Genomic DNA, 12,180 nt, shown 5'->3' with positions numbered 1-12,180 from the left:
CAAATGACAATCTAATGAAAAATTACTTTTCTTCTCTTTTTGGAGTCTGATAAACAAGTTTTTAAAACTTACAACAAAAATGTTTGCATTTCAGCAAAACATTTGCTGTTTAGTTGTAGCAAAGCCTACATACTCTTTGTAAATGTCTCTCATCATCTGCCAATGGCCGGACTCCCTGTGCTGACAAACCGGACAGTGCGATGATTACAACACAAGATCAATGGCTTACAATTAATACAAAGAACATGCAATTTTGATTTAATCATCAAGTCACAAAGTCCAGGCCATACCCAGTTTGCTCTTGTTCAAGAAAAGAATGTGTAGTTGTTTTTCTGCTAATCACTGAAGTTTCTACATCTCTCCTCCCTTCAGAGTTTAACATAATTTCCAAACATGCAATTACTTTTCCGAAATAGGAAATACATGCCAGAACCTTCTTATTTGCAATAACCATATATTATGTCTGTTAATACACCTTGCCCTCATGAAGAGAAATGTCAACACAAGTGATTAAAAATGGCCTGAAGGAGACTAGAAGTTTCCGTGTATAAGCCTACCTTGCTCCTCTGAGATTGTGAAATAAAGGAATGTTTTAATCTCTATAGTTGCAAAGACTTAAATACAGAAACATCATACACACCCTGGTCAGTGCTCTAGAAATTAATCAGATCCTCAGCAAGATCTCACTGCCCAACAACTGAACAGTTCTAGGCCTCATTTCCTCTGTAACCAAACTGCTGAAATAAAACTGTTTTTAAAAATAGATTCTCAGAACTATCCCAACTGTATAAAAGCTATTCGTACACAATATGGAATGTACATCACATGCAGTTTAATACAGTTGTTTTAACATGGCTATATAGCTAATGACTATCAGTTGGCTCCTGATGTGTGCTTAATATTTCTTACAATGCATAAAGATAATTCTTAACTGAATCAAAGGGCCAAGTAACTCTCCAGCCAGAACAACTGTCCAGCCACATGGAAATAACATATCTGTGGATATCCATTGGAGAACAAATGCTATTAATAACAGTAGGGCTCAATTATTCCTCTATGTGCTAGCTGACATGCTGCTAAACAGAACAGTCAGTGAATCAGCCAGAAAGGAGGTTATTTTAGACTTTGTTTCGGTAAGTAGCAGGGACATTGCAGGAAAGGCCAGTGTGGTACGTAATCTCCTTTCAGTAGACATACGGTGCCTCAGTTTAAATTAAATGGAAAGGATAATCGAAAGAGGGGTTATTGGTTCTAGGGGGGCAAACTTTGCAAACCACATGCCTTACTTGTCTAAGGCAAAGCAAAGGGACTTGATGTGTGAGGAAGATGCTTGGAAGGTAAAAGACAGAAGAAGTGATTTTGGATCCTTTACTTCAAACAGGGTGAAAAATCTTGGAGGAAAAGCTTCTCAGACTAAGTGCTATAAATGCGGCTCCTGGCTCACACAGATGCACGCATATTCCACCACCCACCCCCATCCCCCAAAAAAATCCAACTGACACTATGTGTAAGCAGAATTCTGCAATGGATGGGGAAAAAAAAAGACTGGGGGAAAAATAGATATTAAAAAAAAAGATCAGTTTAGGAGTCAGGTAATACTGGGATTAAGTAAGAGCTGCCAAAAAGTCAAGCTGAGTTAAGACCTTGGAAAGGAAATTAAAACAAACAGTACAAGGTTGTTTAGCCACAGAGGCAAAAAGGGAATTTAAAAAAGAGAAAGTGAAGCTGCTATACTGTAAGGATTGGATAGATATTAAAGTTAACCTATGTGTGGACCCAAAATGGATGAACTCCTTTGCCTCCGTAAATCATTTTCAATAAAAATGAAGAAGTTAAGCACAGGGGCAGAAGAGAGGACAAAAATCACTCTATTCAAGATAGAAGTAAAACTCAATATGCTGACCCAGCTGGAAGACCTCATCAGAAATCACAAGATGAGAGGCAGAACCTGGCATATGTTCTATCAGGCAGGGACCATATTAGTGCAGAATAGCCAAGGACCCATCTCTAATGTAAGAAGGAAGAAAAAGTCATAGTAGGACTCAGGAGAACAGGGTGGGAAAAAAAGTGAAAGAAGGAAGAATAATTAAAGAGTAAATGAAACACAGAATCATAGCGTGATTCGGGTTCAAAGGGACCTTAAAGATCATGTAGTTCCAACCCTCCTGCCATGGGCAGGAATATCTTCCACTAGACCAGGTGGCTCAGAGCCCCGTCCATTCACCCGGCCTTGAATGCTCCCAGCGATGGGGAGTTCACAACATCTCTGGTCAACCTGTTCAGTGCCTCACCACCCTCACATCTAATTTAAACCTACCCTCTCTTTCAGCTTAAGGCCATTGTCCCTTGTCCTGTCACTACATGCCCTCGTAAAAAGCTTCTCGCCAGCTCTCCTGTAGCCCCCTTTAGATACCGGTCTTCCTGGAGCCTTCTCCAGGCTGAACAATCCCAACTCTCTCAGCCTGTCTCAGCCTGAAAACTAAACACAGGTAATGCCCACTAACTTCTCTTTATTTTCTCAAATATAACACATCTTCTGGTGACAGAATGTGAAGGACTGCCAGAGGACTTGACATGGTGCCACTTAAGCAGCTGAAATTACAGAAAACAAATACTGCATAAGTATTTTAAGGTAGGTGAGAAACTGGGAAAAAGGGAAACAAAGGCAAATAATGCAGAAAGGGATTGGATCAGATGGAATTTACTAGTTAATTGCTAATTGAAGATAATAATAGAATGCTAACATTTGCTGAATGTACACCACTGAGTAGCATTATGAATACCTAAACACTTTTTAACACTGTGAAAAAAAGCCAGGGAACCTTCAAGACTGGAAATATTAAAACCAGATTAAATGTAAAGAAGAAGTAAAAGGTCATGTACACAGCAACTGACTGCATGAATTTCTTGTAAATCTGAGAGCTGATCAACTAAAAACTGCAGTGGGAAAAAAAAACCCCAACTGTGTGTCTTAACTATTCACAGCATGACAGAGAGCTATCTGGTACATCACACATCAAGAGAGGCAATTGGGATTCTAGTCTGTAATGGGACAAAGTATTTCCAGTTAAGACAAGAAGGGAAGAATGCCATCATATTGTATGAGTAAAGGTTTTATCAGAAATAATTACACACTTTTCTGGTCACCTGCTTTGAAACAATTGAATTCAACTTGGAATAGGTGTAAAGAAATGTTTCTAGAATGAGGGAATGGAGAACCCATCTTACTCAACCAAGTTGGCTTCTCAAAATGAAAACGCAAAGCATATATGTTTTCCCTTTACACATTGAAAGAACTAATGTTAGGGAGAAAAGAGAAAAGAGCCATTTCAATTTGAAAAAACAATGATAAAGTTAGCACAAAAGGGCAGGGGAATAAATTGGCCATGAATAAATTCAAGGTAGAATTTACAGAAAGGTTTCTGAGCATCAGAGGAATGAGGTTATAAAACACTCTTCCAGGAGAAGTAATGGAAATAAAAAAATCCTAATGAGACTTACAGTGAAGAATGGTCAGTGTATGAGAGATTATCCAACATGGTTGTCTGGGAATCCATGACCCAGGAGGTCCCTTTCAGGGTCCTCATAAATTATATATGAAAGAAAACCTATGAGGTCATATTGTCCCATCAACCTCAATAAAACTAAATAAGCAAAACATGTATGAAAAGACTGTTGACCAAACCCATAAAATATGCCTCTCTCTTGCCCTCCCCTTTTTTGAAAAGGAAAACCAACCAAAATATTCCTTATTAAAAAATATGAGTTACCTGCTAAATTTCTTGTGTTGTTTTAGACTGGCTTTTCACAAGGCCACCTTACTTATTGTACCCAGTGCTTGGTCTGGTCCAATTTCAATAATAATTCAGAAAAATTAACTTACAACACAATGTATCTATCAATATCTTAATGTTCTCCTACCTTCAGTGGTGGCTCTGGTGCTGGGCTTCTAAGTTCTGTGAGGCTGCAGAACAAAAGATTTTAAATTATAAATTAAGACAGATTAATTGCATGGTTATCAGCTGTTCACATGTGGCAAGCACTCGCAAAAAAAAGCAGCTCATGGACTCTGTATTTCTGATTTATGAATCTGTTCAGCTATGGGGCTTCAACTTTTCCAAAGGCCACTATAACAGAAGCCTTTGAACAGAACTGAACTGATAAGGAGGTGCAGAGTCCCAGTGATGCTCCAAGCCAAGTCTGCTGCTGGCAGGGAACACCAGGATGAGGATGTTGGCTTACCTTCCAGATTTAAATATAAACTAACACAGGTTAGATAAGTAAAGTCAAACCCAAGCAGCACTGAGTGAGTAGGGGAAAAGAAAGAGGACTGGGGATGAGGACTCTACTCCTGGCTCTGCTGTTTGTGCTTGACAATTCTGGACAAACTAGTTTTTTGGATTTTCTTCCCACTTGCTTTAAAAGAGGATATATCACTCAGGGTTTCATCATGCAACAGTGATAACAGACATATCTGACTTTAATATTACATCTCCCCCAGCTCACAGTCCTTAACACCATAGGAAAACCAGAAAGACATAATCTACATTTGAAAAAATCACATTTGAAGTGTCGCAAATATAATCTCATTGCGTCATTCACTGCAACCTTGATGAACAAATCTCAGTATTCAACAGAAATGACTGAATGGACATTAATGCATGACATGTATAGCTATAAGCTAGCTGGAACAATACTTACCCCAAGTATTTTAACAACTCCTTACTCAGATCTTCAGGAATATACTCTGATATTAACCCATGGGCATACCGTACATAGTCTTCAGGAAGAGGTCAGGGAGCGGGAAGAAGAAAAAGAACGTTCATGTTACATAGTCATGTTGCTTTAGCCATGTTGCATGTGCTACCATGAAGCATAAGGTTGAATCAATAGTAACAGACTTCTAATGGATACACTGTGATGCTTCTCTGTGTTGAGTAGTTTATGTTATATGACACTTGTAGGTTTATTTAAAAAGTGAAGACTTACTACACTCACTTTGTCAGCACATGTTATTAATATCTGCTGCATGTACTTTACAAAAGCTGTTCACTTTCTGAGAGTACTAGATATCATGTATTTTTCCAAAGAAATTAAATTTTAAAAACCTGCAAAAGTAAAAAGCTGACTCAACAGAACATGCAATCATTAATTTTAAAGCATCTGGATCTCACAATTATTTGGCAAGGGATTCAGTACTAAAGAACATTTTCTGGCTTCAACTGAAAACAATTAGATGAGACAATGAGTCTATTTCAAAGTCTTGTACTTAATTTTCAGTACTTTATAGAAAATGCCAAGGCCTATCTAAACATCACTGGCAAGACAGGATAATTATCTGTGGAAATATGAACTACTAGAAGCTGTTTTCAGTACAGGGCACTCCTGCTATAAATGTTTTTCTGAGAGACTGAGGAAAAAAAGTGACCCTTTTATAACATGAAGTCCTAAACCATATCTTTTCCGGTCACGTTCTACACAAGCACTTACTGATCGTGGGCTGGACTTTTTAAACTTGCTCTTGTTGAGGCTGCCAGGGAGTAACTGCACCCATGCACAGGAAGCATTTGCTAGACAGACATTAAGTTAAAATCTCACCTCTGAATTCCAACTCCAATAGGCCAGTTTATCTGCTCATATACCTACAAACACTTAAGAGAGTTCAGAAGCAAATGGTATACCAACCTTAAGTTGGCAAAGAACTATTTCTTTAGTGCCAGAGATAAATTTCTCCCTTTTTTTCTCCATTTTCTTTTTTTAACCTAAAAAGCTCAATGCGAACTGGCATTGAAGAAGAAAGCATTAAAAACCTGACAGCAGCATATGCATTTCAACTATATTGATAATAAATTCTTGCTATCACCTATCTGCACTTCTCCTTCTTTCATGGCCTAAATTCATCATGGATTTGCACCCTCTAAGCCCACTTTAGGCTCAGGAGAGAACAAGAAATAATTGCAACCCAAGACAATTTCACCTCAGTACTTAGTATGTCCAATTTATTGCTTAAGAAAAATATTCCCATAATTTCACTCTTTTCATTGTGACACTGAATGGTGAGTCTAAGTCAACTGCTATTATTTCATACTAAATACAAAATCCATTCCTTTTGCATTTCTGACTCGAAGCAATCTTCACTGACTTCATTTACGAATTTGAAAATACCACTATTTGCCTCCTAGGGAGTCTGTGTTCTCACCCTAGCCTAGCTTTGTTATTAACCTTTTGTCAAACATCAGGCATACTTGCACACCTCCCTTCTTTGTCTTCTGAATGAAATATTCAAGTCTCATATGATAAACCTCCCCAACTTCCGTATTTGCTCTCATTATATCCTGCCCTAATTTTGCCCTACAACATTTGTAGATGCTAACTACATATACCCACCTATTTTTAAGGTACTGAAATTTCATAATAACCCCTATGAAAGCAATTCTCTACAGAAATAAATTACACTGTCACAGCAATGAAAGGATCAGACAAGAAAATGAGCCTTATTAGAAGTAAGTGTTGAGTAATGTCCATATGACTTCCTGTCATTCACCCTGCCACATACAGTGGGACTACCTCCAAAACTCACCTGCTTTCAACCACAGTATTCCCAATTTCAATGTTGCTCGCTTATATATGAAAACCCAAGGTTTTTAAAAAGACTATTATTACCATGTCACTATAAATAAAGAGAAAGATGGAGAAAAACCACTACAGATGAAACATTTAATTACAAATTTCATAGAAAAAGTATTTAAGCACAGTCAGGATGGTTGTTGCCAGGACACTTTCCCCTTTTTTAAAAAAACAGGGGTTGGGAAAAAGATTAAAAGCTACTGTGAAGTTAAAGTCACAAGTTTTGCAACTTTGTCTCTTTTTAAAAACCGTATATTACATCTCTTTCTATAAAACTATTTGCCTCTTAAATCTCATTTATGTTGTTTCCTTTGATATCAGTACTTGGTAGCTCATTTTCCACTTTGTCAGCAAGCTGCTTTGTTTCTCCTTAATTTTCAACAGCATGAAGACTTCTGAATGTCTTTGGAACAAGAAACAATTTGCTTTGGTTCATCTTGCTCTAAACTTTTCTTAATTTTCATTAACATTTGAAGATTTTATTCCGAATCCATTTTCAGGTTTCTCTACAAAATTTCGTACCAGTAACATTCAGGACATTGCCCTCCTCAGCAAAATGGTGAACAGAAGCAAACAGGATCACACCAGACTTTTTGGTAACAGCATTGTTACAATTTAGTACACATATTACTAAAATTTTGCCCTTAATAATTACAGATTTGTGTATTCTATGCATTTGTTGCCTAAAGTAATGTTTGGACCAGGAGCTTTTTCTCTGTGATTATGACTTCCTAAGACCCCTTCACCATTTTGAAGAATTCTATGAATGCTAATATGCTAATATTCCATGCATCCCAGTAAAAATAATAATAACAAGACGCACATTCTAATACAGAGAGACTTACTGGGTGGGAACTCATAAATATGTGTCCTATTATTTAAGACAGTCTCAGTTCAGCAAAGCACTTCAGCATATATTTCACTGAGAAAAACATTTTCTCCTTGAACTGTGGAGAAGTTAAGAGAACCCCAGCTGAGACCTACTGTTAATTACAATGTCATCTGATGAAGATACCAAAGAATATGGAAAAGCCAAAGCACACAGTCACAACTTACATGGAATTTTCTGTACAAGGAATAAATTTACTGCAAAGGCCAATTTCAATATAGTTTAGTTTCTAATCATGTGTTTTATCTCAACTTATGTGACTTCACAAAAATGGAATTCATTACCATGTTTAGTTTTCTTACCTTCCTGAGTGTCTGTGATCTGTTTACTGTTGATAAATGTACTTGCAAGCACCCTTTCACCTACTGATATACTGTTGCTTTTAAGTGCTTTCACTGTTTGATTAACCTACAGAAAACCAAAGAATGAAATGTCTGTATCAGTATTGTTATGCACATGCTAATGCAGTGACAAAGCTCTTGTAATTTTGTTTCAAGCATATAAAACACTCAAGTTATGGACTGTGGTGAAATTTAATATACATTTGAAATGACTAGCATATGAGCTCAAAACACTCAAAGAAACTAGCATGTCTTTGAACATGTTGCCTTGGAAACACAGAACCACTTTTGCAGCACCCTAAGATGAGCTGAGCTACTCAGATCCAACAATCATGATTATACAGGTGAGAAATACACGTGCGCAGAGAACGCCTGAGCTCAGGAAGATGGCAAAGGCAGTCCTGGTGGAAATCAAAGATTAAGGACTTTAAAGGGCACTGCTGTGCTGGATCCAACAGAGAGAGAACTGTCAGAAGCAGGTATTTTCAACAACACAAACAGGTACCTGTTCACATGTATATATTCAGGTAATCATTGCAAAATAGGTATTTCCCATCCCTCATCACTGTGGAAAGTGGACCAGATTTTGTGCTTGTATTGATTAATTTAAATGACAAGGCCTTCTCATCATGTGATGCATACCATCTTTTTCTACAGAGTGCCATCATATTAAGGGCACATGTGCATGAGTAAAATGAAATTCACCTTCTTTATACCAAAACAAAGACCCCATCAAGCTTAGCTTTAACACTAGTTTACTTCTGGCATACTGTACAGACCTCTTGAACAGCATGATTGGATCAGGATAATAGCAACCAAACTAGGACCATTCTGAGTGAACTCTGCCAAACCTTCAGGAAACACATTTGTAGCACAAAACCAAGGCAGTTCCGTCCAGCTTCAAAGCATGGCAGAATTTAAAAGCTCTAACAATCAAAACTCTCCTCTAGCCCATCTAGGAAAGGGACAAAGCAAAAGGCAAGCCCCTCACCTTATGCAAAGCCTACAGCAATAAGCTGACAGCTTCCTCTTCCTACCCACATCCCTTTCATGGCCAGTCCCATCAAAAAGAGAAATGCAACAAGCTTTTGATATCTCTAACACCTTATCACATTCCCAAGCGCAGCAACTTTACTGTGATGTCTGTCCTTCTTGGACAGGACATGTACCTTGAACCTTCGCACATGGCTGAAATGCAAATATGGACGAGCTAATAAGCATTTCCATTTTAAACATATAGCAATTTTTAAAGCAAAAGAGAAACACAATACCTTTTTCTTTAACCACTTCAGTGTCTTCTCTTGGCTGTATTTGTGGAATTTCTGACTGCCAATCTCTGAGAAAAAACAAGCAAGGGGAAAAAGTCGTGTCTAGTTTGGATTCCATTTTCAATATATTTAAAATCTTTTAACTTGTAGATACAATATAAAAGTTAATTTGCGTTTTGTACATGTTTGATATCAGGGCAGTAAGTCTCAAAAATACTGGAAACAAAAAAATAAACAGACTGAGCTGATATGAACAGGTCTGAACAATATGACAGTTCTTTAATGAGGACCTAATCCAGCAAAGCACGTATTTTATTTATGTGTAATCTTGGGCTGCCTGAATTCACTAAGACTCTTCTGAAACCCTTGTACTTTCACTTCACCTTCACTGTCCTGTGTCACCAGACAGGTGATTTTAACTACATAGTTCACAACACAAAATGTTGGTTCCACAATTTTCTTTTTTTTTTTTTCTTTTAACAACATATTATCTTAAATCTCTATGTGCTGAATCCCAGCACCTAGTAAGGGGCCAAGACAGGGAGTTGGTTACTGAAACTAAACCATCCACCTCTTCAATAAACTCTTTCCCTATCAGTTCTTCTCTCTCATGTCAGAGTGACTAAAGCAGAATTTTTACTTCTATCCACCTTTTACATAATTCAATGTAATGTTAAAAGAAAATACGGAATTCAAAATAGCAAAACACACTCCTTGTGGGAGGAAGTACATGATTCACTCATGATTTATGGAGCAACACAAATTAACTCAATGATGTAAGAATTTCAGAGAGTGCTTCCCCTGCGATAACGAGGGTATCATGAACACTTGCTATTCACAGGTGATCAGCTACCTGGAGATACGTGGGTTCAAAACACTCAGGCAAAAGAGAGAAAATTACAAAGGCTCGGGGAAATTTCAGTATAAAAATTCAGTATTAACTCGCAGAAAGCTACATTTGGGAGATGGAATGAGATGCCTAATAAGATTTCACAGGAGATTTTGGAGCGTGCTGCTTCAGTCTTTTTCTTTAACAGGTATTTCAATAAGTTTTAATCTCCTCTATACCATTACCATGAATACCTACATCTGTTTCATGTCATTTACTGATACAGTGTCATATTCCAACAGTCATTTCATGGATTTTCCTTCTCCCTGGCAAACAACAACATATTATTTATGATTCCTTCAGCATTTCCTTCTTTGGAGTTTATCTTGGCTCCTTCAAATTGCACACAAATAGTGAACTATTATGTGCTCTTTCTGTATGCATGGCAGGGGGTATGGAGAGGTTGAGGAAAGCTATCTGCAAGATAAAAGTTTAAATCTGTCTCAACAGTTGGACAACAGCAAAATACAAAAATTCGTCAGAGCAAAAATGAAAAATACACTAATACACATTTTGCTTTATGATGAGTTGCAGGTAAAGTAATTAGCTGTGGCTTTGTTGGCTGCAGCCCTCAGGACTTAGAAGTCTTTAAATGGCGCTGAAAATGAAAGAAAAGAAGCAGAAAATGGAGAAACGGTCTGGATACTTGAACCTGCTTCTCAACGGGCTAACACAGTTTGGGTTCAAGTACAGTGAGTACAATTCATGGATTCCTCTCTTATCTAAGAAAGTTCGAGGAAGAGACATCCTCCGGGCACCATTCCCCAACCCATGCTGAAAAGTAATTCTGGCCTGGATTCCCAGGCAGACTCCCCCACAACAGCATGATTCAGAGTGACTCAGTTAGGGAAAGGAAACATAGAACTGTGAAGCCGTTTTCATTAAAACATGTGAAAAATAATTACACTGAACTCTTCAGAGATCACTTTGTTTGAAAATATTTTGTGTGCTTGACAGTTTTGACTATTAAACTCTAGAAACTGACAATATTTGAGACCTCTGAAGAATTAAACTGAGTTAAGAAAGTCACAAACTGCTGACAAAAGGATTCAATATTGGAACGTGGATTTAACATGTGATGCACATTTGATATTGGTGAGAGTTAGTGACTACGTTTGATAATATGAGTATATATTGGAAAGCCTTTTGTTCCCTAATGTGTCTGGTGCCTATAAAACTGGTCTGAGACATCTGGAAAGATTGGGTTTGAGAAATACAGATGGAATATAAGTGGTTCTACAATTAAATAATATGTTCAGTGATCGGGTAATCGCTATGTAGACTTGGAAGTTTCCCTGATGTATTGTTGAGCAAACTGCCTAAAGCACATTTTAAAATCTATTTCCTCAGTGTTTTCCATAACTCTGAAACTTATATGGCCCCTTTTTTTCCTTCCTTCTGGGAATACAAGCTTGGCAATATTATTTAGTTATTCTAATCAGGTAAGTTTTCTTGGCTCTTCATGTTAATCACATCAGACAAGATCACAGTGCAGCTTTTGCCTTGCAAAATGAAACAAAGAGTAACACTCTAGAACTGGAATGCATAACCCTTTCTTAAACCATCTCTACTGTACTTTCAATCCAATGTCGAAATTTATTAGCAAACAACCTGCCTCACCCAGACTTAGTGAGCTGCAATGCACCCTTTCCACAACTACTAAAGCAAGTAATTTAGAATTTAATTCAGCTAAATGAATTTTCAGTGCCCTTCAAGAATGGGGCCAGGGAAGGTGGATTTTCTGCTAATTCAGTAAGTGTAAACTGTGAGTGCTCTGGGGTAAGAATTTGTTGGACAGATGTTAAATGTCTTAAGACTGAATGAAGAGTGAAATAATTATGTTGTTAGGTTCTGTCAAGCAGAACAGAACTGCAGAAGCTTTAACACAACTGATACTTCTTGCCCTAATGCTCTACTCCTTAAACGAAAAAGGCTACAAAGTGGACAACAGGTCTTAAGAGCGAGAAAAGAGTGAGTACCTTAAGTCATAATGCTGGTATTTTTTACAGGCAATAAAAGACATGAGAATATGAAACACATAGAAGTGGATTAAACAGAAAGGTGATGTGTGCATGACAGGCAAGCAAGTGCCAATGGTTTTGTTGCATAACACTACTCTTGGTGTTCTAAAAAAAGAAAGAAATCCTAAGAACAACCCTCACTGTT

At 37.5% G+C, this 12,180-nt stretch overlaps 1 protein-coding gene across 3 annotated transcripts in view; it reads right to left on the bottom strand.

Annotated features, from left to right (window-relative positions):
* RNASEH2B (ribonuclease H2 subunit B) overlaps positions 1 to 12,180 on the bottom strand; it is a 44,529-nt gene that overhangs the window by 8,471 nt on the left and 23,878 nt on the right. For all 3 annotated transcript variants that reach the window (XM_042014151.1, XM_042014149.1, XM_042014150.1), the window contains exons 6-9: positions 9,129 to 9,193; positions 7,819 to 7,924; positions 4,702 to 4,780; positions 3,922 to 3,964 (exon numbers count right to left, since the gene is read on the bottom strand). In XM_042014151.1, coding sequence (XP_041870085.1) covers positions 3,922 to 3,964; positions 4,702 to 4,780; positions 7,819 to 7,924; positions 9,129 to 9,193 — 293 coding nt within the window. The remainder of the gene's footprint in view (positions 1 to 3,921; positions 3,965 to 4,701; positions 4,781 to 7,818; positions 7,925 to 9,128; positions 9,194 to 12,180) is intronic.

Source organism: Corvus kubaryi, unplaced genomic scaffold, assembly GCF_017639235.1.
Source record: "Corvus kubaryi isolate FWS band 111438036 unplaced genomic scaffold, C.kubaryi_AGA036_p1.0 split1-65, whole genome shotgun sequence".
In the NCBI taxonomy this organism is placed as follows: domain Eukaryota; kingdom Metazoa; phylum Chordata; class Aves; order Passeriformes; family Corvidae; genus Corvus; species Corvus kubaryi.
The sequence above is the reverse complement of the archived record's forward strand: the minus strand, read 5'-3'. Positions and strand labels throughout refer to the sequence as shown.